This window comes from Myotis myotis, unplaced genomic scaffold (genome assembly GCF_014108235.1).
Source record: "Myotis myotis isolate mMyoMyo1 unplaced genomic scaffold, mMyoMyo1.p scaffold_m19_p_6, whole genome shotgun sequence".
Lineage (NCBI taxonomy): Eukaryota > Metazoa > Chordata > Mammalia > Chiroptera > Vespertilionidae > Myotis > Myotis myotis.
The window spans coordinates 36,199,757-36,227,598 of NW_023416368.1; the positions used below are offsets into that span (position 1 = coordinate 36,199,757).

The following is a 27,842-nucleotide window of genomic DNA, read 5'->3' on the forward strand; positions in this document are numbered from 1 at the left end:
TAAAAGCAAAACAGAAGGAACTAGCTGTTCTCATCTTGGTGAGAAACCTAAAGCAACACAGGGAGTTCTTTTTCTCCTTCTATTTCAAGTTAGCATCTGGTTTAAGTCACGTATTACAAGTATGAAAACTGAAGTACAAAATAAGTTTTAAAAAACTCATCTGAAATAGCTTTTTAAAGAACTAATGATACAGATTTCAACGCTTTTGAGTGTTAAAGGCTCTATGACCCGGGAGATTTCTGCCACCACAGGTCCACCTGGTGTTGTTTCTGTGCATGGCACGTGTATGCATGCTACAACAGCTAGCTTGTAAGGGGCTGGTGAAACACCTTGCAGACTGCACAAGGAAAGCCTCATGGAATACGATGCCCTATATTTATTTTAGTACCGGGAGACCTATACTGGACTCCGACCTCCTGCACTACAAGATGATAAATTTGTGTTGTTTTAAAGCCACTAAGCTTGTGATAATCTGTTTAAGCAGCAACAGAAAACCAATGTACCTAAAAAGATCACACTACTTGCCAAGGTCCCACAATGACTAGAACAGGTCTGAGTCTTTCTTGTCCACTATTCGTTCCTTCCCACCACTGCACTGACAAGTTACTCTAAAATAAACATCTTTGTATATCAAAAAAGGTCATACAATTCCCCCAAAACATTTACTATGTAAAATAAAGAAAAATAAAATTGTTCCTAATTAAGCCACGCAGTGTTTTATAATTTCCTTTCTTGTACCGTTTTGTGTTGATTTGCTTCTTTTTGTTTGCTTAACTTAATATGAAACATTAATCGTTCCAACACTGTCCGCAAACACGTTGCAGTACAACTGGTTAGAGAGCTGATTAGTTCAAAGAGTCTGAATTTTCACTAATGTTCTGGGTAAATTTTTTTAAAAAATATATATTTTATTGATTTTACAGAGAGGGAGAGAGTTAGTTAGAAACATTGATGAGAGAGAAACATTGATCAGCTGCCTCCTGCACGCCCCCCACTGAGGATGTGCCCACAATCAAGGTACATGCCCTTGACCGGAATCTAACCTGGGACCCTTCAGTCCGCAGACTCTATCCACTGAGCCAAACCAGTCAGGGCTGGGTAAATTTTTTTTCATTCAACAGAGGCCTTTAACCAAGAAACTCCTGTGTTGTCCCTGTATTGTTACTTTGATAATTTATTCTCCTCAAATGTCTCTGTTCTCTCCTCTGTGGAATTCTAATTGGGCAGATTTTGAACTCCTGGATCGATCACCTAATTTTTTTTTTTTAACTTTTCCCTTGTACTTTCTATATCTCAATTTGTTTCACTTTCTGGAAGATTCCTTTACTTTCCAGCCCTTCTACTGGACTTCTTCATTTCAGCTATTCTATCATTTCTGAACACTGTCCTCCTGATGTGTTCTTTCTCTTTCCTTTACATTCACATTGTTTTTGTTTAATGAGTCCAATATCTTAATCATCTGAGGAATATTCATGTTGTTTTTAGTTCTTTTCCAACCCGTTAGCATGTATTTCCTCCAAGTTCTTTTACTCAGTTCATTTATTTTAGCTGCCTTGATACCTGGCTGTAACAGGGAAATTCGCAGTCTCTCTGGCTCCATCTTGTTCAAGCCTGTGTGGGTCCCATGGCCTTCAGGCTAACAGCGCCTGCTTTGTCTTGCATGTAGACATGTTAATCATTAGAGGAATTCCAAAAACAGCCCCTCCCATTTCCCCTTCCCTTGACATAAAAGAAGCCTGAACTCGTCTTAAGATGAATCTGAGGTACCACTAGGCTCCCCTCTTCTCAGCTGGGATCTCATCGGTCAATAAACTTTCCTTACTTCAAACTCTGACACTTGAGTTTTGGACTTCTGAAGCATCTGGCACACAGACTTAGGACTGGTAACATGGTGATCATGAACTGTCCAATGAGGCTTCCATGTGTGCATCCAGCATGCTTCTTCGTATTTCAAATCTTTGACTTGATTCTTGCGCTCCTCTGGTCTGCTGTTGGGAGTCTGTATAATATTCTTTATTTCAGTCAGTGTATGCTTAATTTCTAGTTGGTTCTTTATCACAACATCGAGGGTCTCATTAGATTTCTTGAGGACCTCACCACATTTATCGGCGGTCTCACCAGTCTTTTTGAGTGCCTTATTAAGTTTATCGGCAGCTTCTAGACAGTTCCTTAAAGACCTTAAAAGTGTGGTTTTGAACTCTATATCCAACAGTTTGCTTTCCTCCAATTCTGTTGTTTGTGTCCTGTTTCTTTGTCTCGGCATTTTTTATGCTTTGCTGTATCGATAGAGTGCCTTTCTGTGCTAAGTGTCCCAATTACCTGAGGTAGACACGCTTGGTGCACCCCTTTGTGGGCTTTGTGCACAGTCTTGTTGTAGTTAAGCCTTGATTGTTGTAGTTATCACTGTGAGGAATTGACCTCTAGGCCAATTGGCTGTGAGAATCAGCTGTGTCTGCAGTGGGAGAACTTCTGTGCTGGAGACACCCCTCTGGGGCAAGACTTGCTTCAATGGGGCTTTGGTGCTCACTGAGTCTGCCCCCTGAGTGTGTCTTTTATGGTTCCATGGAGCTGCAAACTGGATGGTCCCGCTCTGACCTCTGGGCTTCCTGGCTCCTGGATCTCTAGGGAGGTGCTAATCTAGCCTTTGCCTGAGGCTATCCAGCAAAAGCTCCCTGCAGGGCTTGGGCAGGGCTGGTCCCAGGGGATCAACAGGGCGGGGTTAGCAATTATGGCTGCTCTCAGTCTTGCCCTCAGAGGCTCTGCTTCTCAGTGTCCCAGTAATTGCTGCAAGCCCCACGGAGAGAAAGCTGCCCTAGGGTTCTGAGCTATGCCAGACAGTCCCGCTTCTCCCGTATGAGTCTGGGTCCCTAGAGACTCGCCTGGAACTGGAGCTCAAAGCCTGAGACTCCCTCCCGATTGAAAACGACAACTGCACCCTCAGCCGCCAGCCTGCTTCGCATGCACTCCGCACCTTAGTATTTTACTTCAGCATTGCACCTCCTCTGAGTCTCGGTATGTTTTTCTCTTTCCTCCTAGTTGTAGAACTTGCACTCAGCCAGCCTTCCTGTGGTTCTGGATGATGTCCGTTCCGTCTTTTAGTTGTATTTTTGAAGTGGTTGTTCGAGGCAGCAAACTCCGGTGTTTACCTATGCCGCCATCTTGGTTTCCCCTGACTGTCTTGAACCGTATTTTTTCGGGCTTTATCTTTTTATACATTTTATTGTTTACAAGTTTTACTCTTTTATTTTACATGCAATAAACCTTAATATTTCAAAAAAATGACCTTAAATGTGTTACATGTAATAAACATTAATATATCAAGAAAAACAAATTTAAATGTTACAGCAATAGACACCAATTATTCAAGAAAAATCATCTTATATATAATACTACATACAATAAACATTAATACTTCAAGAATAAAAGGATTTTAAGTATAATAATATTACTAAAACTGTACTAACAAAGTATGATATCACAAAAGCTCTAGGAAATATTAAAAATCTGCAAAAAACAGTATTACTTCTATTATATTCTAGTATATATTTTCCCCCCTCTGGCTCTATTTCTCCTAATCAGTTTATGTTGTTCATTATACTCCACAAATGAGTAAGATCATATATTTATTTTTCTCCAACTGGGTTATTTCACTTAGCATGATGCTTTTAAAGTCTATTTTGTCGGATGTGAGTATTGCAACTCCAGCTTTTTAAAAAATATATATATTTTATTGATTTTTTTTTACAGAGAGGAAGGGAGAGTGATAGAGAGCTAGAAACATCGATCAGCTGCCTCCTGCACACTCCCCACTGGGGATGTGCCCGCAACCAACGTACATGCCCTTGACTGGACTCGAACCTGGGACCCTTGAGTCCGCAGGCTGATGCTCCATCCACTGAGCCAAACCGGTTAGGGCGCAACTGCAGCTTTTTTTTTGTTTTCTATTTGCATGGAAATTTTTTTTCCATCCACTTTCATCCTGTGTCTTTTGTTTTGAGATGGGTCTCTTGTAACCAGCATATAGTTGGGTCATGTTTTTGTATCCATTCAGCTACCCTACACCTTTTGATTGGAGCATTTAATCCATTTACATTTAGGGTTATTGAGAGATACCTATTTATAACCATTTTAATTCGGTATGGCTAGGTTTCTCTCTCTGTTTCTTCTTCTCAGCAATCCCTTACAGCAATCCTTTTAGCATTTCTTGTAATGCTGGCTTGGTGGTGATGAACTTCTTTAGCCTTTTTTTGTCTAGGAAGCTCTTTATTTGACTGTCTATTTTGAATGATATCCTTGCTGGATATAGTAATCTTGGTCTCAGATCCTTGCTTTCCATTACCTTGAGTACTTCATGCCATTCCCTTCTGGTCTCTAGAGTTTCTGATGAGAAAACAGGTGTCAGCCTTATGGGAACTCCTTTGTAGGAACCCGTTTTCTTTTCTTTTGCTGCCTTTAAGATGCTCTCTTTGTCTTTATTTTTTGGCATTTTAATTGTGATGTGTCTGGTCATGGATCTGTTTGGGTTCTTCTTGTTTGGGGTTCTCTGTGCCTCCTGAACTTGTGTGACTTTTTCCTTTACTAGGTTAGGGAAGTTTTCTACCATTATTTCTTCAAACACCTTCTCTATTCCTTTCTCCCTTTCTGCCTCTTCTGGCACACCTACTATTCTAATATTGTTACGTTTCATATTGTCCAACAGCTCCTTTAAGCTGTTCTCCTGACTTTTGTTTTTTCTTTTTGGTTCTCTAATTGAGTTATGTTTTCAACTCTGTCTTCTAATTCACTGATTCAATCCTCAGCTTCCCCTAATCTGCTGTGTATTCCTTCCAATGTGTTCTTTGCTTGTGTTATGTCATTCTTTATCTCAGCCTGTTCTTTTTTCATAGTTATTATATCTTTTTTCATACTGTTGAGCATTTTTAACATCATTACTCTGAACTCTGTTTCAGATAAATTTCTTATCTCTGCTTCATTTATCTCTTCTTCTGGAGAATTCACTAGTTCTTTCAATTGGGGCTTGTTTCTTTGTTTCCTCATTTTGGTTGTTGGTTTGGTTTGTGACTATGTTTTAGGTAGATCCTCTATACTTCTCAATCTCTAGTGCAGGGCAGTGTTAAAGGCTGTTTCTGACTAATTGGATCAGGCAAAGACTCAAAGCCTCCAGAGACCACCTCTGTCTACAGCAGTGGCTCTCAACCTTCCTAATGCTGTGACCCTTTAATACCAGCCGTTCTCAACCTGTGGGCGCGACCCTCTTTGGCGGTCGAACAACCCTTTCACAGGGGTCGCCTAAGACCATCCTGCATATCAGATATTTACATTACGATTCATAACAGTAGCAACATTGCAGTTACGAAGTAGCAACAAAATTAATTTTATGGTTGGGTCACAACATGAGGAACTGTATTTAAAGGGCCAGAAGGTTGAGAACCACTGCTTTAATACAATTCCTCATTTTGCTACTGTTATGAATCGTAATGTAAATATCTGATATGCAGGATGTATTTTCATCGTTACAAATTGAACATAATTAAAGCATAGTGATTAATCACAAAAACAATATGTAATTATATATGTGTTTTCCAATGATCTTAGACCCCTGTGAAAGGGTCGTTCGGGCCCCCAAAGGGGTCACAACCCACAGGTTGAGAACCTCTGGTCTACAGACTAATAGGATTCAGAGTTGAATTGCCCACAGGCAATCGTCCTCAGGTGTGGAGAGTTTTTTCAACAGGGTGGGGCAGTTGCTTCTGTCAGGAGGCTAATTGTTACTTTTAATCTCTTAATTGGCCTCAAGGCAAGATGTTTTCCTATAGGGTGTGTCGACTGTCTTCCCCCCCAGTCAAGGCAGATGTCTATGAGGGAAAGATGTCCTCAGCTGTGTGAGAGAATGACTCAACCCAGGAAAAGTGGGGTGTCTGCCTTCTTAGCTCTATCCCCCGAGTCCCCAGTCTTGAGTTCTGCTCCCACAGCTCCAGTCCACTTCACCCTCCCTCTGCCAGAGCACAAGGTGGGTGGCTCCACAGGGAATTTTTATGCATTGACCCTTTAAGTGAGTGCCTGAACTTTCAGCCGCCACTCCCTGGCAGACAGCACTCTACTACTTTTCACAGCCAGATGCTATATGGGTACCCTCCTCAGTTTGGTGCTTTCTGCTGGGAAGCCCAGCTTTGGGATTATATCCCAGAGTTCTCAGTGGCACATTCCACCCTGTCCGCCCTCCCTCCGCCCTCCCCCCTCCCCTACACACACAGCTGAGACATCTCTCTGGGACTTCAGTTGCTGTCTTTGGCTGCCCAGCTCTTTAGCACCTCCGCCCCTCCTACCAGTCTCTATGCTGTCTCCACCTTCAGTCCTTGGGTATCAGGGTTCTCTCTTATGAGTTTTCCATTGATTATTCAGGAAGCCTTTCCTTATTTCAGTTGTAATTCCAGCTTATTTCTGGGAGCATTCTGTGCCTTCTGTTTTTTCATTCAGCGGAGGCCTTTTTTTTTAAAGCAAATTCTTTCTTTTTTTTAATGTTTTGTTAAAATTGATTTTAGATAGAGGAAGAGAAACATTGATCTGTTGCCTCTCATATGAACTCTGACCAGGGACCAAACCCGAAACTTGGGTATGTGCCCTGAATCGGAATCTAACCAACGACCTTTCAGTGTGTGGGATGACGTTCATCCACTGAGCCACACCTGCCAGAGCTACATTTTGTTTTTAAATTCCTTTAATGTCATGTAAAGTGGGGTTTTGGAGAGAGAGCTTGTGTGTGTGTGTGCTCAGTCCAACATCCTCTCTTATATTAGACAATTGGATCTCTCTTCCTGGTAACTAAAAACAAAACAAAACCACCCCTGTTCATTTCAAATAAAATGTACTTGTAACTAATTGAGATAAAAACAAAATAAAGCCAAAACCTACATTATTTAAAAAAAGAGGAAACAATTTATCAACTCAACATCCATAATAGAAGCACTTACTATATGCCAAGTACTAGCTGAGCACTTTACATAAATTATCTTATTTAAAACACTTAATTTATTATCTACTTTAATATACTGAATCCTATGAAACAAAATCATTACTTCTATTTTTCTTATCATTATTCCTATTTGCAAAGATTTAATTAATCTACTCAAGGTCAAACAGTAAATAAGTACTGGCAATAAAATTCAAACCCATATCTGAATAACTCTAATGCCCATAAAAAACCAGATCTCATGAAGAGGAGAAAAAAGAGGGAAAAACTTATTTAGTTTCTCATAATTACCCTTAACTTTAAATCTCCTAAAAATGAGATGAATTTCCTAGAGCTAAACACTACTGAAATCACATTTCTCTTATGTTTCTTACTAATTTTACCTGTTGTTAAGATAGGCAAGAAAATGGCATCTAGTAATTGCTTTTCTTAGAGGAGGTTCTGTTTATTCTATGAGCCAGACTCACAGACAGCTAACACTGTTTCTAGTATCTTAATGAATTGTTAGTATATGCATATATACATAATAGAGACATGCAAAAGAAGTATTTGTGTATGTAAAGATACCAGGTAGATACAGCAAGAACAAATAAAATAAAACCAAAATCCAAACCATACAAAACAGAGAAATAGGGAAAGGGGGGGGGAGAGAATTAAGATGATAGCTATGCATATAATTAAGTTAATGTATATGAAAGTATTTGGACCAAGAAGGTCTATAAATGTCAGATAAGCCTGGCCAACATGGCTCTGGCGTGGCTCAGTGGTTGAGAATCGACCTATGAACCAGATCATGGTTTGATTCTGTCAGGGCACATGCCCAGGTCGCAGGCTCAATCCCCAACGGGGGGGACGTGCAGGAGGCAGCTGATCAACAATTCTCTCTCATCATTGATGTTTCTATATCTCTCTCCCTCTCCCTTCCTCTCTGAAATAAGTAAAAAAAAAAAATTTTTAAGTCAGATTAATAATTAACATTTGGTGGCAAGGAGAGTCTTTTAAAATGTTTAAACTAAAAAAAAACTAAAATAAAATGAAATAAAATGTTAAAACTGCTGGTTCCACCTCATCAAAACTAGTGTTGTATATTGGCATAGTCTTAGAATTCAATTTCATATCCAATAGGTGTATTCCTTTTCATTTGGATAAAATTTACCAAAACATAAAGTAGGAAAAAAAAGCCGAAACCGGTTTGGCTCAGTGGATAGAGCGTCGGCCTGCGGACTGAAGGGTCCCGGGTTCGATTCCGGTCAGGGGCATGTGCCTTGGTTGTGGGCACATCTCCAGTGGGGAGTGTGCAGGAGGCAGCTGGTCGATGTTTCTCTCTCATCGATGTTTCTAACTCTCTATCTCTCTCCTTTCCTCTCTGTAAAAACTCAATAAAATATATTTAAAAAAAAAAAAAAAAAAAGTAGGAAAAAAAAAACTAGTCTTTAACTAGTTTTGATTCATTAGTCTTAATTTAAGTTACTAGCTAACTTTCTAATATAGTTTCCAAATCTGCATGTGTATGTATATGCATTTGACTACACAGATGTTTGCTTAGATGCCTTTAAGAGCTAAAATTTTATGATTGTATGAAAAATTTGAGTTCACAATGAAAACAGAAAACAAATCACAAATGAAAACAAAATAAATAATGTCCCAACTACTAAAATGGAGAAATATAAGAAATTGCTTTTCAAGGAAATAAAAGTTCAATCTACAAAAATAAATGGAACATAAGCAAACAAAATAGCTTATCTGAAAAAATTAGAAGAATGTTTACTATATACAAAAATGATAAGAAACCAGGCAAATCTTTAGAGTACGTGGTACTTAAGGAGACATAGCTGAGATCAGACTTTGTCTTGCATATGAGAGGGCCACTAATAAAATTGATCTGTAATATTGTTTACCCATTCTACAAGTTTAAGGCAGATAAATATGAAAACAGAATTTATTTTACCATATATTTACATCACCAATGAAAAGATTCTTAAAAAGTGTTTCTGAAAATGTTCAATATATCATAGACATCATAAAATCAGGCCCAGATAATTAAAATACCACTATACTATCAGTCCCCAGAAATTATTTAAATTCTAATTTCTCTTTAGTAACAGATTATATAAAAATTGCATAATCATTTTATTTTCCTACAACAATGACTAGTTTATTACCTAAACCTTACCTGCCTAGTATTGATTTTTTAATTCTGATTTCAAAAATAATAGTTTGAGTTCCTTAAGAGTAATACTTTATTTCCTATTTGTATATACTACACCATGTGCGATAAGAACCCAATCCACACTAACTCTAGATAAATAAAGGCCTACTCCCCTTCATTCTTGTTGTTTCTAAGCTTATAAAACCCAATAGCAAAACAAAGCTTAATGCTATTGGTGTATTAGAGAAGCAACTTTATTTTAGGCATTTTAAGAATTCACAGCCTTATTAAAAGATGCAGACTTTCATATCATTTACAGGAATGACAGAACTTGTCATTGAAGACTGTTTTCTCAACAAAACAATCTCCCAGATAGGGTCAGATGACTTGCAAACAATAGACCTTTTAAGAAATGTTTCAACATTCATAGAAATGGCCAGTTGACAGGAGCACACACTGACTACTTAACGTGACCTCCCGGATGAGGAAAACTGACTTTATAAACATGAGGACAGAGTATTTTCTAAAGGTCATATGGGGAAAAAATTTCATTGGGGCGTATTGGCCACATATGTGTATTTTTTAGTTACTTGACCACAATGGGTTTTCTTCCAGTTTAAAAAAAAAAAAAATCCCCCCTGGGTTTCTTTTATTTTCCTTTTAGTGGTAATTATTTGTATCACAATTAAAAATCATATTATTTTTGGACTCCAGAGCTCCGTGCTCTAACTTGTTCTGTATTCAATGGTCTGTCATGTGAGATATGCTCTCCCAAGAGGTCCTGGGATGTGAAAGGAAAATACTAGAACTTCTGTTTTTATTTTTCATCTTTCTTTTTTCAATTAAGCTCTACTATATTTATAGCTCTAAATATACTATATTTAGTATATAGGTGACATAAATACCTGGTGGCTACTGACTGCATTTATTTCCTCAGTAGTTCCTAGAAACAGTAAATAGCAGATAAATGCTTAAGCGTACTTAAAACTAACTACAAAAATGAAAGCTGTTATAGTATAATGTCCTAACTTAATCTGTTTCAATTTATCTAAGTGTGTCTTTTTTTTGTACTCCGAAAGAAATGACCTCATGCTAGTATATAAATGGAAATGCTGATGAACAAAAGTGTAGCAGAGCTAAATTGGGGAATTTTATTTCAAGAAATCTCTGATTTATTGAGACAACCTAATAGTCCAAGAAGTCAGGTTACTTTTCACTCTCATTGTATTAAAATGCAAGGTCAAACATCAAAGAGATGCCATACTTTTCTCCCAGGCTGATAAAAATCTAAAAGTCTGAAAACACCATGTGTTGATGAGGATATGGAACAATGGTTGGGACACTCAAAGTGCTGGTGGAAATGTAAATTAGTAACAGCAAATTTAAAACAATGTGCTCTCCCACAGTAAAAGTGAATGTCCTTAGACTTTAAAGCCAGTAATTTCATCCTAGGTATATACCCTAGAACAACACATATACACAAGGCATAAAAGAGTGTTGCTCATAATACCTAGGACCACACTGTTAACCCAGATTTTCCTTTAACTATTTTTACTGCTGACATTATTATAGATATCCCTATTTTCATCTTCTTTGCCCACCTCCATCCAGCCCTCACACCCCTTTCGCTCTGGGCATCACCACACTGCTGTCTGTGTCTATGGATTAAGCATATGTTATTTGGCTAATTTCTTCACCTTCTTCCATCCAGTCCTCCCTGCTTCCAACGCTCCGCTCTGACAACTGTCAGTCTGTTCCATGTATCCATGCCTCTGGTTCTATTTTGTTTGTATTGGAGCGAGGGTGTAATGGGAAAGCACACTAAGAGGCTTCTGAGGTGTTGGCAACCCCCGTTTCTTAATTTGAGTAATATTTGCTTCATGCTTATTATACCTTACATGTAAAGCAAACTTATAACTTATTAATATTTTTGGGATAATGGTATTGTGGTTATGTTATATAAGAGTCATCTTTCAGGGATAAATATTGATATGTATTTATGGATAAAATTATGTAATTCTTGGGATTTGGCTTCAAAATAATGCAGGAAAGGGAAAAAGGAATGGAATGAGACAAATAATTATCAGATAAAATAAAATGATTGAGCTGAGAAATGAGTACAAGAGATTCATCATAATATCATCTACTTTTGAATTATTATTTTTGCTGATGTCACATTTTAAGTAACTAAAAAGAGCAGCAACCTGGCTTGCTAAGAAATGGCCTGCTTCATCTATAGGTATATAATAATATGCTAATATGCCGATTAATGATTCTCTCTTATCATTGATGTTTCTCTCTCTCTCTCCCTCCCTCCCTCCCTCTCCCTTCCTCTCTGAAATCAATAAAAATACATATTTTTTAAAAAATCACTTCATCAGAAAGGACTGCGCGGTATACCATTAATACCACCATTTTTCCTTCTCTATATTATGTTCCTGCTTTTTTTTTCCATAGAGCAGTTATCATCACCTGATATCATATACACTTATTTATTTACTACATATTTCTGCCATTGCAGTGAAAGCCATAATGGCAGAGACAATGTCTGTTTTGTTCACTGTTATTTCGTTAGTACCTGGCCCATTATAGAAATAGCAGTATTATTATATGCACTAATAATGGTGACTGTACATGTCTAATTAAAATAACACATTTTAGAGACAAATAGCAATTATCAATACCATATGGCAAAAACATCAAATGGGGAAGGCATGTAACATGAATAGATGAATAGAAGGAGGGGGGGTGTAAATCAATATTCATTGTTTTTTGAGGATACCTTAGAAGTGTATGTCTTTGACTGTGGTGGTCGTAACAGGACTGTGTGCATATATATATGCCCAAACTCACCAGATTGTATACATTAATTATGTGCAGGGGTTTTTTTTATTTTAATTAAATCTTTATTGTTCAGATTATTACATTTGTTCCTCTTTTTTTTTTAATATATTTTTATTGATTTCAGAGAGGAAGGGAGAGGGAGAGGGAGTTAGAAACATCAATGACAAGAGAGAATCATTGATTGGCTCCCTCCTGCACGCCCCCTACTGGGGATCGAGCCTGCAACCTGGGCATGTGCCCTTGACTGGAATCGAACCTGGGACCCTTCAGTCCGCAGGCTGACACTCTATCCACTGAGCCAAACCAGCTAGGGCTATTATGTGCAGTTTTTTGTATGCCAATTATACCTCAATAAGCTAGGGGGAAAGAAGCCCACCTGTACTCCAATGCACAACAATAAATAGGTCAAGAATTCACTACAGTCCTGTAAATAGCTTATGAACCTTTCCATTTTTAACACATTAAGCGCCCAGGCTGTTTTGTCTTCTGGACGAAAAGTACAGTGTCAGTCACTGGTGAATGACATGGGGCTTAACGTGTTGTAAGGCACCATCCAATTTTAAATTTACAGCCTTCGCTATATCTAGCAACAGCAACTACAGCATTTATACTACCATCAATTAAAGAGGTCTGGATTACTACCGCTAAAAAAATGGGACTGCATTATACTGTCCTAAAATGAAGGAGTCAGAAGAAAAAGTATGATTTGTATGCTACTACACAGAAAAATGAAGTCTATGTTCTTCCCAATGTTGGGTTATTCCTTTTTCACACATGGAATGTGCAAGAGCAGGGGGTGGTAAGGAACGAGTGGGAGAGATGGCATGCGGCACTTAATTTCAGTAAATACTTTAGAAAACTAAAGTATTTAGAGATGACTAAGCAGCTTTCAAATAAGGCACTCTTGATACTGCCTAATGGAATGGCAAGGATATGTTTTTGTAGACTATACACATACATATAATTGTCAGTGAAGTCATTAAGTGCCAACAAACAAGCTATTCTTCCACTGCAGTAACCACAATGCCCTGTTCAGTTTTGTGTCATATTTCTCAGCAAGTCCAAAAGACTAAGAAATCAGATGCCCATGGAATTCCTGTGGAATATTTCATACAAATATGTATTATTAAACAATAACACAATACTGACATGTTATATGTGTGCGAAAAACTCATGCTGCATATCCTTTGTACAGCAAAAAATGTATTTCCAATGTCTCATATTTATAATTCCAAGGCTGTATGCTCCTGACATTTAAATTTCTAATCTATGCCTTGCTATTTTAGCTATATATGAGTATACCTAGATCACATGCTGGAACAGGATTCACTTTGTTATATGCATTATGACTACCAGCAATAAAGTAATCAATCTTAAAAAAATATGGCAATACAATTTCTGGTTTGTGGTTTGGCATGTAAGAATTTGGAAAGTGTCATTCCCGTCCACACAACAGGAAAAAGTTAACAAAGTGAAAACCAACAATTCTTACAGCCATTTGAGAACTGGGATCACAGAGAGAACCACTGTCCCCAAAATTGGAGAGAGAGGCAGATATAAAAATCACAAGTTACCATGAGGTGGAACCTCCAAGGGTATCCAGGACCAGTGTAGGAAAACCCAACCTGTAACTGATGAGCTGCTGGAGGATTAGCGTAGACAAGTCTGACAGTAAAAAACCCCACAGGTCCAGTCTTAGGGGGACCCCACACTTCTGTGAGTTTTGCCTCCAGGAACTCTACCATGTTCTTCAAGTGCACATCAGAGAAAGGTCTCCCGTGTTTTTCAGCAAAGAGTGAGGAACGGGAGCCATTTTTAAGTAAGCCAGAGCATTCTGTTCTTAACAAAGCCTATCCTGAAGAGAAACTACTTTACCAGAGCCCAATCGACGGGTTTTACTAGAAACTAACCAGCTCTGGGGAAGAGAATTATCCAACTCTAGCCCACATTAGCCTTCCACATAGGGAAAAAGAAATACCCAACTCCAGTCCCCTCTAGCCTTTTTGTATGAACTAAGTAAAAACCAAAACAAAACTGAGAAGTACTTGTGTTCATCACAGCCCAGCAGACTCACTAAGACTGAAATCTAAGCACAGCAGTACATAAAGTTTCCCCTTCCCCACCACCATCTGTAACATGGCTCCTATATAATAGGGGAATATTTAAGAAGTCTCTAGGGAAACTCAAAACACATACAAGGATACGGAAGGAAATTTTACCCTCACCTACAGCTACAGCAAACAGTATGGCCTAACCCCTATCCAGATAAATATAAAACCTCATAATAAAGGCCTATTTACCTCACTTCCTTTTACCCAGAATTATCATGTCTAATTTCCAACAAAAAATTACAAGGAATATTAAAAACAAAATGGCAACAGGATTCAAGTATTCCATAATCTTTAAAAATGTTAAAAATGTAATCTTTGGAAATATCAGAGGTAAATTGTATACAATAACTTAAACGTGTAGGTAAACATACAATCACTAAAATACACATTCATTTTATGTTTAAGTACATTACAACCGATCCCTTTAAAGCAGTGATTCTCAACCTTCTGGCCCTTTAAATACCGTTCCTCATGTTGTGACCCAACCATAAAATTATTTTCGTTGCTACTTCATAACTGTAATATTGCTACTGTTATGAATCATAATGTAAATATCTGATATGCAGGATGGTCTTAGGCGACCCCTGGGAAAGGGTCGTGACCCACAGGCTGAGAACCGCTGCTTTAAAGTCAGGAGAAGCAAGGATGCTCAGCCCTTAATGATACTACTCAACACCATATTACTGGAGATCTCAGTCAATGCTGTAAGATATCAACAACACAACAGGTTTATGTATCAGAAAAAGGTTTTAAAATGTCACTATATCGACATATTTAGAAAATATAAAGTGTTCAGTAAGGTGTCTGCATAACATTATTAGTTTCCTATACATTAGTACAATCCAACTAGGAAATACCAGTGACGAACAGAATTTCAAGAAGAATAGTAATATAAAATCCATAAACTATCTAAAACAAAGTTAATAAGAAATGTGCAAAAATTACACGAAAAGGTCTATACAAATTAAGACACATGCCATGTTTCTCAATGAGATTACTCAATTTTAAAGATGTCAATTCTCACCCCTTATTCTAAATTTAATGCAACCCTAAAGTAAACACCTATAAAAATATGCATTATGAAATATCTCATACAAATAAAAACATGAAGAAAATAATAAGGGCTCAAATAATAATCCAACTTAAAAAATAAGGCATTACCAATACAGTTTAAAAAGCTCTATGAAAGAGATCTCTTCTATGAAGCAGCAAAATACACTAACACCAGCAATTAAAACAATATGGTAGTACCAGTATATGTGTAAACACATGTACCAAAAGAAATGTATTTCAGAAATGGACTCTTACATATATGAAAGCATAGTATATAATAAAGATGACATTTCAAATCACTAATAAAAAGATTGGCTATTTAGTGAACTGTCTTTAGATAGCTGATTAGCATGAAAGAGTAGTTAAACCCCCACCTCACACCACACAAATCAACCAATCTTCCACATTTCACAGATCAAAGCGCTAAATATAAAAACCAAAATTATAAAAGTAGTAAACAGAAAGATGGTGGACATGGAGCACCAGGAATCTGCATCGCCACCCAACAACCACAGGGGCAGAATCAGCCTGATGTAACTATTTTCGAACTCGAGTCTGTTCAAGGATTACAACTACCAGCGGAAGGCTTGAAAGGTAAACCACAGTAATTTCAGGCAATGTCAGCCCTTAGCACAGTAGCATTACCCATCAGCCAGCTCTTGCTGTGTTCCTAGAGCAGCTCACACTCAGCTATGGTAGCCAGAGAAGGCAAAAAGGACCCGGTCCTCCAAATATCTCCACTTCTGATCACAGAGAAGAAAGAGATAGGCAGCCAGTGTTGGACCGCCTCCCCACACTGTTTGTTGCAAGCCACTCCTTGTCTGGCTGCAGTGACTTCCAGGGGATTTAAAAAGCTAGCACCTGCCCGGCCGGTGTGGCTCAGTGCTTGAGCATCAACCCATGAACCAGGGAACCAGGAGGTCAGGGTTTGATTCCCGGTGGGGCACATGCCCGGGTTGCAGGCTTGATCCCCAGTAGGGGGCGTGCAGGAGGCAGTTGATCAATGATTCTCTCTCATCACTAATGTTTCTCTCTCTCCCTTCCTCACTCTAAAATCAATTAAAAAAAATTTGTTTTAAAAAGCCAACAACCCATTCTCCTCCTCCCTCCACCCTTCATCTTTCATATTTTACCCTTTGGGGAGCTAGACATAACAGACTAAGACATTAAAAAACAAATGCATATATGAGGAAAATTAGAAATTAACTGTGCATACCCAGGGAAAGGCTTAGAAAAGATTATACCTCATCTGTCCTTTTATGCTATCACAAACAATAAAACATAAACTCACTTATTCAGCCAGCCAGCCAGCAAGTAATAGATTCTCCAAGGTATTAGATTTGATCCTTTAGATACAAAGTAAATATGGTCAGGGCCCCTATAGAATTAAAAATGTGGTGGGAGAGACTAGAGAACAATTATTACTATGTAAGAAGTTCCATGCCATAATAGAAAAATGAATTAAAGAGCTGGTAGGAACGCAGATAAATATTTACTAAGTCAGGAGATAGTTGGGGAAGATTTTGTAGAGGTGACTTTTGATCTAGATCAGTGGTTCTCAACCTTCCTAATGCCGCGACCCTTTAATACAGTTCCTCATGTTGCGGTGACCCCCAATTTCATTGTAACAAATTGAACATAATTAAAGCATAGTGATTAATCACAAAAACAATTTGTAATTATATGTAACTAGAGGCCCGGTGCACAAAAATTTCTGCATTCGGGGGGAGGGGCGTCCCTCAGCCTGGCCTGTGCCCTCTCGCAGTCTGGGACCCCTCAGGAGATAAAGACCTGCTGGCTTAGGCCTGCTCCCGGGTGGCAGAGGGCAGGCCCAATCCCTAGGTGCAGCCCCTGGTCAGGCTCAGAGCAGGGCCGATTGGGGAGTTGGGGCGCTGCCCCCTGTCATGCACAGAGCAGGGCGGATAGGGAGGTTAGGATGCCACCCTCAGTCACGCTCAGGGTAGGGCCGATTGGGGGGATGGGGCGCCGCCCCCTGTCATGCACAGAGCAGGGCCCATCAGGGGGGTTGGGGCTCCTCACCCTGTCACGCATAGAGCAGGGTCGATCAGGGGGTTGGGGAGCTCCCCCCTGTCACTCACAGAGTAGGGCCGATAGGGGAGTTGGGGCATCGCCCCCTGTCACACACAGAGCAGGGTGGATCAGGGGGTTGGGGCGCCACCCTCTATCACCACAGGGTAGGGCCGATCAGGGGGTTGGGGCGCTGCCACTGTCACCCTCAGGGCAGGGCCGATGGGGAGGTTATGGCTCTACCCTGTCACACACAGAGCAGGGCCCGTGTGTGTGTGTGGGGGGGGGGGAGGGGTTGGGGCGCCGCACCCTGTCACACACAGAGCCACAGGGCGATCAAGGGGTTGGGGAGCTCCCCCTATCAGGCACAGAGCAGGGCTGATCAGGAGGTTGGGGCGCCTTCCCCTGTCACGAACAGAGCAGGGCGGATAGGGAGGTTGTGGCCCCGCCCCCCGTCACACACAGAGCCACAGGGCGATCAGGGGGTTTGGGCGCTGCCCCGTCACGCTGATCCCGGTGCCGGGAGGCCTCTCGGCTCCGCTGATCCTGGTGCTGGGAGGCATATTACCCTTTTACTATATAGGATAGAGGCCTGGTGCATGGGTGGGGCTGGCTGGTTTGCCCTGAAGGGTGTCCTGGATCAGGGTGGGGGTCTCCACTGGGGTGCCTGGCCAGTCTGGGTGAGAGGCTGAGGGCTGAAGCTCCCAACTGTTCCTTTTTTTCTTTTTTTTTTTATTCTGGGCCAGCTTTAGCTCTGGCTCCAGCTCTGAGGCCTCCGCTGCTGAAAGGAGGTATCTGGGTTTTTTTTGGTTCTATAATCAAAACAATGTATAACTCCAGCTCTGAGATCCTGGCGGGCTGAAAGCAGGTTTCTGGGGTTTTGTTTAGCTACTATATTTGTTACAATGTTTGAAACTGCAGGCTCAGAGGCCGGCAAGGCAGGCGGGGAACGTTGGTTTCCTCCGTCACTGAAGCAAGCAAGCCTCATGTTAGCTTCCAGCTGCCTGGCTGCCGGCCGCCATCTTGGCTGGCAGTTAATTTGCATATCTCCCTGATTAGCCAATGGGAAGGGTAGCGGTCGTACGCCAATTACCATGTTTCTCTTTTATTAGATAGGATTATATATGTGTTTTCTGATGGTCTTAGGTGACCCCTGTGAAAGGGTCGTTCGACCCCCAAAGGGGTCGCGATCCACAGGTTGAGAACCGCTGCTCTAGATGAACAGAAAATTGGAGGTTGAAGGGCAGGATTTTGGAAGAGGTAACAATATGTGCATAGTTTAGAAGGCACAAAAAAGTGGGGCATGTGCCAAAAAGAAGTCAGCCAAGACCACTTACTACCTAAAATGACTTTGGGCAAAAACACTGGATCTATTTCAACTGGAAAATAAGGATAATGGTATCTTCCTCCAAGGGTTTCTGTTAGGAAAATGAGATGGTAAGTTGAAAAAAATGTGAGTGCAATCTGGTCTGGCTGTCACATCTTGCACCCCAGATTTCCAAGGCCGACTGAGCTATTTTAGCTCCTTCTCTCACTTTTCCTTCAGAAGTCATCTACTTGGTGAAAGAGCACAGCCTTCCCAGTCATGTACAATGGTCTAGCACAGTTTATGACACCATTTACTCAAAAAAACATTATTTTCCTCCGCCCCCCCCCCCCCCCCCCCTTTAACCAGATTTTCAGAGATCCATTGAACTACTCTCTGTGACACTCCTTAGAACTGCCCTGCAATTACTGCTAGGGTCCTGATTCTCAACTTGAGCACCAGCAGTATGTCTCATAAGCACCCACCCAATCTGTGCGTATATTAATTCATACTTACAGGTTGAGGCTGTTCTGCAATACAGCAGTTGAAACACAACCAGAATTCACTCATGCTTATAGTCCAAAGTATAAATGAGCACCAAGGAAGTTTCCAAATCTCTACTCAGGAAGCTTCACAAAGCACACTCCTCAGTATGATGGATGTCCAATGATGTTCAAATAATAATTTTAATACTTCCTTGTGTTTTAGTTCCTGGAAGTATCTTATGTAGTCAAATTAATTAAGAAAAAGACAGAATGTTCCCTTTCTTTGCTTGTGGTTCTACAGAGACTCGTTTCGGAACCACCAGGAAGTTGTCTTGGCTCAGGTACTCTAGAAAAAAAAAGAAAAAGTAAAGAAAACAAGTTACTTTACTTATTTGTAGAAGCTTTTCTTTCATTTTTTTATTGTGGGCAGTATTACAGATGTCTCCCATCCCCCCCCCTTTAATCCCGTCTGTCCAGCCCCTACCACCCCTCAGATCCTTACCACGCTATTGTCCACATCCCATGGGTTATGCATGTAAGTATACTAGAGGCCGAAATTCATGCATGGGGCGGGGATGGGGGTGGCGTCCCCTCAGCCCAGCCTACACCCTCTCCAATCCGGGATCCCCAGGATCGGGCCTAACCCGGCAGTCGGACATCCCTCTCACAATCCTGGACCACTGGCTCCTAATTGCTCACCTGCCTGCCTGCCTGGTCACCCCTTACTGCCCCCCACCTGCCAGCCTGGTCGCCCCTCAAGGCCCCCTACCCCACGCAGCCTGCTGTTCAGTTGTTTGGTCGTCCCTCACTAACCCCCTGCCGGCCTGGTCGTAGGTAGCCATCTTATGAGGGCATGGGGGTTAATTTGCATATTACCTCTTTATTATATAGGGTAAGTTCTTTAGTCTTTCTCTCCTTGTCCCCCCACCACCACTTTTATTTCTTAAATCTGTGAAAAAATTAATAAAATTTCCCCAAAAAGTAAACACTGAAAAAAATTCAAGATTTTAATAAACTGATATTTATTCAACAAATCTTTTCAAGTTTTTTTTCAGTATCCGGTTATTAGGGATATAGCAGTGAAAGAAGACAGAAATTCTTGCCTTCCCAGAGCATTCTATTTTATGACTATAAAAGTATAAGCTGTTCTAATAAGTTTTTTTAAATTCACTAATTCAAACACCATATAATAGTTCCTAATTCCAAAAAGAAATACTGATCATTTTCCTATAGGTTTCTTCAATTGAGTCCTTTGTTCTCAAAGATAAGCCAGATTGTAAGTAGAATAGCAATCAACTTTTTTAGATATTCAAGCAGCAATAACTCATCAATAATTATAAAAAAATTATCACCTTCTCCATTGTTATTAGAATTGTACATGAGAGATGATTAAGGGTTAGGTTAGACTGCATTTTGAATCAAGACATTAGGTCCCTGTTCCCACCATCATCAGAATGAGTGTCAGTCAAACCAGTTTACTAGGTGTACCAGTTAATAAAGAGGATTTTTTTTAATAGATGGAGTTACACATATGTTGACATTTATGCGATTTGAAATGTATGCTATTTTGTTGTATTGACAGCAAGCTTCAAAACTTCATATGTCAAATTTGCTGAAGGTGTTAATATCATAGATATTTTTACGCTTAAAAATGTCAAATTTCATGCCCCCAAAAAGAGCATTTGCAGGAAGTTTTAATTCATTACTTTATTTTGAAGAAAAAGTTATCATATACTTCGGGAAGCTTATGGTGAACATGCTTCATCTCAAGATACTTGTGAACGCTGGTTTAAATGCTGTGAAAGTGATGATTTCCATGTGAAAGACAAAGATCGTCCAGGTCAACCGAAAAAGTTTGAAGACCAACAATTACAAGCATTATTGGATGAAGATGCATGTCAAACTCAAAAACAACTTGCAGAAAGACTAAACGTTGCTCAGCAAACATTTTCTGATTGTTTACAAGCAATGGGAAAGATTTTAAAGGAAGGAAAATGGGTGCCACATCAACTGAACAAAAGACAAATGGAAAACCGAAAAGTCATCAGTAAAATGTTGCTTCAACAGCACGAAAGGAAGTCTTTTTTTTTTTTTGCATCGAATTGTGACTGGTGATGAAAAGTGGATTTATTTTGAGACTCCCAAATGCACAAAATCATGGGTTGATCCAGGTCAACCATCAACATCGACTGCAAGGTCAAATCGCTTCGGAAAGAAGACTGCTCTGCGTTTGGTGGGATCAGGAAGGTGTGGTGTATTATGAGCTTCTAAAACCAGGTGAAACCATTAATACTGATCGCTACCGACCACAAATAATCAATTTGAACCACGCTTTGATTGTAAAACGACCAGAATGTGCCAGAAGTAATTTTGCTTCATGATAACGCACCATCACACACTTCAAAACCTGTTAAAGACACATTAAAAGATCTTGCCTGGGAAGTATTAACCCACCCGCTGTATTCACCAGACCTTGCTCCTTCAGATTACCACGTTTCCATCGATGGCACACGCACTTTCTGAGCAGCACTTCAAAACGAACGAAGAAGTGAAAAATTGGGTCTCTGAATGGTTTGCCTCAAAACAAGAAAAGTTCTATTGTGACGGTATCCACAAATTACCTGAAAGATGGGGGAAATGTGTACCTAGCAATGGACATTACTTTGAATAAAACACTTATGATGTTTCTCTTGAAATTATCGTGTTTTCTTTGATTACAAAATCCGCCATTATTAACCGGTACACCTAGTACATCCTGAGGTAGCCAACCAAGCTGCATCAATCAGAATCCATGTCCAGCTGTCTTCTGTCTGGAGTTGGACGGAGCAAGCCTATCTTTTCTTCGTGACTGACAATCTGTAGCCTTGAAGGTTGACCTTAGCCAACCATGTTCCAAATGTCATGCAGAAGATGGTTCTGAGATTATAATGCAGCAACAAAAGAAAGGAGGAAGTCTATTTCCAGTCATTTATAAGACCAGTTTGACCTGTACACCTGATGCTTGATGTTGTAGCCGTGGTTCTCAACCTCTGGGTCGCGACCCCTTTGGTGGTCGAACGATCCTTTCATGGGGTCGCCTAAGACCATCCTGCATATCAGATATTTACATTACGACTCATAACAGTAGCAACATTACAGTTTTGAAGTAGCAACGAAAATAATTTTATGGTTGGGTCACAACATGAGGAACTGTATTTAAAGGGCCAGAAGGTTGAGAACCACTATGTAAAGCAACAGTTTTCCCTCTAAAGCCTGAAGCGGGTTTACATCACCTGCAGGCTACTACAACCAGCAAGTGAAGATGTCCAGTACACAGTTGGACATACCGCTCTGCAGTCATAAAGCAGCTTTGGAATCATCAGCAGATTATAACTGAAGCAATGAATGCCAAATTCTAGGGAAAGCACTATCATGAGAAGCCAAGAGACTCTAAGGCAGTGGTTCTCAACCTTCCTAATGCTGCGACCTTTTAATACAGTTCCTCATGTTGTGGTGACCCCCAACCATAAAATTATTTTCGTTGCTACTTCATAACTGTAATTTTGCTACTGTTATGAATCGTAATGTGAATATCTGATATGCAGGATGTATTTTCATTGTTACAAATTGAACATAATTAAAACATAGTGATTAATCACAAAAACAGTATGTAATTATATATGTGTTTTCTGATGGTCTTAGGCGACCCCTGTGAAAGGGCCGTTTGACCCCCAAAGGGGTCGCGACCCACAGGTTGAGAACCGCTGCTCTAAGGAATAGCAGCATTTAAAGGGTGATTAGAGAAAGAGAAGTTTACAAAGGAGGATTGGGTGTTATCAGAAAGAAAGAGGATGAAAACTAGCTAATGTAGTGTCACTGGGGCATGTTCAAGCAGGGACTGCGGCCTGACCAGTGTTACTAAGTGGTTAGAGCAACGACCCTCACACCAAAGGGTTGCGGGTTTGCTCCCCCACCCCCGGTCAGGGCACGTACAGGAGGTAACCAGTTGATGTGTCTCTCACATCAATGTTTGTTTCTGTCTCTTTCCCTCCCTTCCACTTTCTCTGAAAAGCAATGGAAAAATTATCCTCTGGTAAGGCTTAGCAAAAAACCAACCAGCCAAACAAACAAAAGGAAGTGGGTACCAGTATTAACTGCCTCAGTGACAACAAACACTCAGAAATGTGCTGCAGACATTTGGTGGCCTGGCTATAGCAGTTTTAGTGAAGTAGTATGGGCAGAAATCAAATTAGAGTGGTTTGAGAAGTGAGTGAAGGGAGAGAAGCAAAGTTCAAGTGCAGAAAATGTTTGCAAGAATACTGGATCTTAACTTTTAAAATACAGGGTACGAGGTAGAGGAAGAAAAAAAAATCCTTGAAATGAAAAGATCAAAGATGTATTAATTTGATTATTCAAAGTAAACATTTTTGCCCCAAGTGGTAAACTATCAATCACATATTTATAAATGTTTGAAAGAGCTGTCATTCATTTATAAGCCATTCCAACTATAAATCAGTGATAGATATATTACAGGATCACAAACCCTGAGCATTAAGTGAAATGAAATTTATGTTCACACAAAAATGATATGTTAAGTTTTAAGCATATGTTCAAGGAGGAAAATCAGAAGGAAGAAAATTTATATTCTTGCCATAGTTAAAATTTATTTTCAAGCAGGGATGAACATTCCTCATCTCACCTAAACTCTAAACTAGGAAGTAGCAGTCTTGAAATTGGCTTTGTCTACTGAATTGGGAAAATACTGTTAAAGTTTATAAGCTTAAACAAACAGTATGTTTCATATATTTCCTTCCTAGCAAGAATGTAAGAGCAAAAGGCTAAATTCACAACATCACAAACATTATTTCAGTGTTGCTATTTGACAAGTTTAATTCCAACCTGAATCAAAGACCTTGGCCATTAAGAATTCACTGTGAAATAAAATCTCCTTTAACCAATTCTAGGAGAACAAACATGCCTGTGTTTGAAACTGAAAAATCTTTATACGCATCATTGTTGTAGCACAGACAGATATGGAGCTACTCTGAGGTGTCCAAATCTACTGTATTTAAAATCTGATGTTTTAGACAGATATGGAGCTAATCTGATATACTGTTTGATTTATTCCATCATCATATTTTCTCATCTACATATAAAGCTAGACAATTTCCTTTTTACATATAAATTATCTTTGCCAGAAACCGCCTTCAAAAATTAATTTTACCATTGGAAGGTGTATTTTCTTTTAAAAAAATATATTTCTTCTGTTTAACACTTAACATAAATGGCTTCCTAATTTATAATCCATAGATAATACTTTATCACCCCACATTTTCCCAAATTCAAATTTCCTTCCCAATTAGAGTGAAGCTGTCCCTCATTTTGAGAATTTTAAATAAAACAAGGTTTTTCCCTACTCCATGTACTATGAAAATGACATTCGCAGTATTTTCTCTTTCTTAATGGTTAATGTAAGAATGACTGTTTAAAGTACAATAATTTGTGCTTCTATTTTCGTAGATGAAACAGAAAGGATATACAGCTTTAGTGAAGTATTTCCACCTAGAAAATAGATCTGTTGAAATGTATATTCAAACACCAAGGGGATGTTTGTAACTCCACTGGTTTTTATTAAGGAAATATATAAACCTTAAGATGTTTCAGACATGCCTCAGACTGTCAAACCAATACATTTTCCAACTTCTTGCTTTTCTAACAAACTTCCTTTACAGAATTTTTTTCCACAAGTGTAAATACTTAAAAACATTTATATATAAACACCTTTAGAGAAGTACTGAATTCAGCACAAAGAATTTCAACACTGCCACTAATATACTAATAATTACTTTCACTTCTTAGACTGAAAGTTGCTGAAAATATATCCATATTGAAAACTTGATACTTTTTTAAATCTTAAGATAACAAAAGCAGTGTTTCTTTGCAACATCAACATCTGAACTTGGCTTTAACACAGCTCAGCACATTCCACACATAAATAAGGACTCAGACTGGTCTACTGCACCAGAGAGTATTTCACAAACGCAAAGATTTTAGACGTAAGATTTGAGCAAAGCTTGAAGAGAGTTATCAAGCTACTTGATGACTGGCAGAGCTTCCTTGACAGGCATGAGTGAAAGAGTGTAGTAGTAGTAGTAGTAGTAGTACCTTGTGTCAAAAATAAAATACTCGCCACCATCAGCTTCCTTCCCTCCTCACCTTCTGCACCTAAATCAAATGCTGCAGGTATCTGTACCTATATGAACAGTTGTGTTACTAACAATTTAAAGAATTTATGTTCCAACATCCTACCCACAATTTAATAAAATTGTTTTTTAGGCCAACGTCTAAAGAAACAATAATAAAGCCTTGATTTGAAAAGCAGGACAATAATGCATACCTTTAGCCAGTCTGAGTCCTTATTTATGTGCAGAATGTGACACTAACAGTGTAGCATTATCTATATATAAAAAACCCCAATATGCAAATAGACCAAACAGCGGAACAACCAAACAACTGGATGCTATGACATGTGCTGACCCTCAGGGGGTGCGCATGAAACATGGTGGGCGTCGGCCGCAGCAGGATGGTGGAGGTGAGCAGGGGCACCAGACCAAGGTGGGGCACTGGTCACTATCATCGGGGCGAGCCTCTGGCGGCTACTAAAAATTCTTTGCTCACACCCGCTGCCAGCGCCCTGATCACTCGGCACCGCCAGTGGGTGCCAGTAGCGGCTGCCAGTCCCGATCACCCCTCAGGGCTTCTCCACCTCCCCCTGCTCCTGAGGCCTAGCGGGGGCACGGAGTTCGGGCCAAGAACTGCCCCCGTACCCACCACAGCCTTGCAGCCCACAGTTCCTTTCAAGGTGCAAGAATTCGTGCACTGGGCCCTTAGTATTTTATAACTGGTGAGAGAGCTTGTCACTTGCCCAAGCTAAATTTCTAAAAATTAAAGAAGTACTAATAACTGCCACAGAACTTTTATTTTAAAGGGTACTAGTAAATTCTAAACTTTTGATTCTGTTTCACACAAATTAAGCATGCTTAATACCTCAACTGAGTTGATGTATTTCAGATTTTAAAAATATATATTTGGCTATACTGCCACTAAGAGCAGTTTGTATTTGCGAGTACTCAGATAGATAATAGCAAGGTAAAGTTCACAAATTCAAGTATAAGTTTTAATTTAATTCCTTGTCTTAGATTCTCATACCACATGGATAGTACTCATTTATATTACACAATGGCATGTAGGTACAAGCTTGCAAAGATGCTATGGTTTAGAATATAGACTGAACTAGTCAGCCTAAGTTTGGATTCTTGTTTCCTCCACTCACTAGCTATATGACCTTGAGCAAATTACTCAACCTCTGTGTGTCTCACTTTGCTGTTCTATAAAATGGAGTTTATAATTATATCTACTTCAAAAGTTTATGTGAGGATTAAGTGAGCAAACTTAAATTGCTTTGAATAGTGCTTGGCACACAAGTTTAAAGAAATGTTAATACTTTGTTACTATGATCATCATCATTCTTATCATATTTTTGTGCTTCACACAGAGAACTGAGCAGAGACAAGCTTCCTTGATGCTTACCTGAGCAAATGGACAAAAATTTTTATGGTCAATTTACCTTTCTTAGATGGAGTAGCACACATACAAAAATACGTAAGTCTACTTATTATAATTTAGGTAAAAGGGAAAGTGAAATAAGAGAAGTATTAAGGTATAGTCAAAAAAATAAAACTTACTTAAGCCAACTAATCCCTTTGACAGCAATGGCATATTTTCCTCAAAAGCAAATTTAAATGTATGTATACTTTGTATGTTAATGCGTACAATAAAATTAGTAATATAATGATTTTCAGTGGATAGCTGAATAAATTATTCTAACTTAGTTTAGCTACTAGTTATTAATTATAAAAAAATTCATATCTTCATATCATACATTGTTTTACTCAGGTTTTCTCTTCTTAGTCTAGAAGGCCTTGGACATCAAAGGATTAAATTTTCAGAAGGGAATGTTAGCTCAATACCTAATTACTGCCTGAACTGGCTGCCAAGTGTGTTTTGCAACATAAAGGATGAGGAGAGGTAATTAAAAGCCCTAAAGAATGAGAAGTATGTGTAATTTGTGCTTCTTGGTCAGGACTGGAATCCCCTATCAATCTCTAGGGGATGTGAAAGTCAACTGAATACAAACTACAGTCACTTATCTGGATGTGGAGCCAGGTAAAGTGGATAGCAGTCTTTGATACTGTGTTTCAGATGCATCCCCAGAGAGGAAAAGTATCACTGTGATTTACACTTGATTCCTAGCTGCTTTGTGACAACTGCTTTAGAACTTTTTGTTAACTTGATATTTGCTCCAAATAAATTAGGTATTTTCAGCTACCACTGATTTTTTTGACTGGGAGAAACTTTTACAAAATTAATTTGCTGACAACAGAACTATGTCAATATTATTTAAAAAGCTCTTCACCCCAACATGGCCACAAAAATTCTATCACCAAAGTGCCTAATATCATACCTGGCAGAAGTTTAGAGATAACTTACATTATTAGGTTATCAAGTTTTCTCTCTCTAATTTTAAAATGGTTCAAAGATCTTCTTGCGAAAGAAACTAGTATCTAGAGAAAAAAATCTTTAGCTCTAAGAATTACATATATAAAGAGTGTCTTTTAAGTTCCAGGCACAAATGATGAGCACAAACAAAAAAGCTTACATTTTACTTATATATTTCATTAGTAAGTTAAAGATAAACAATGACAAAACCTGTACCAAATGCATGCCTACTGCTAAAGATTAACCAGACTGTATAATTTATGTAAGCTTTGGAGCTCTCAGTTAAACATATAAATTGTTTTGTCAACTGTTGCTTAGGTCTTCATATGGCTAACTCTAAAGCTACATAGGTGTTCCT

The 27,842-nt window shown here is 39.2% G+C and overlaps 1 protein-coding gene across 4 annotated transcripts in view; it reads right to left on the reverse strand.

Annotated features, from left to right (window-relative positions):
- The window catches only part of CDC42SE2 (CDC42 small effector 2), an 89,501-nt gene that overhangs the window by 14,605 nt on the left and 47,054 nt on the right, over window positions 1-27,842 (reverse strand). For all 4 annotated transcript variants that reach the window (XM_036312217.1, XM_036312216.1, XM_036312215.1 and 1 more), the window contains one exon: window positions 18,978-19,292. In XM_036312217.1, the coding sequence (XP_036168110.1) occupies window positions 18,978-19,031 (54 nt within the window). In that variant the 5' untranslated portion in view covers window positions 19,032-19,292. The remainder of the gene's footprint in view (window positions 1-18,977; window positions 19,293-27,842) is intronic.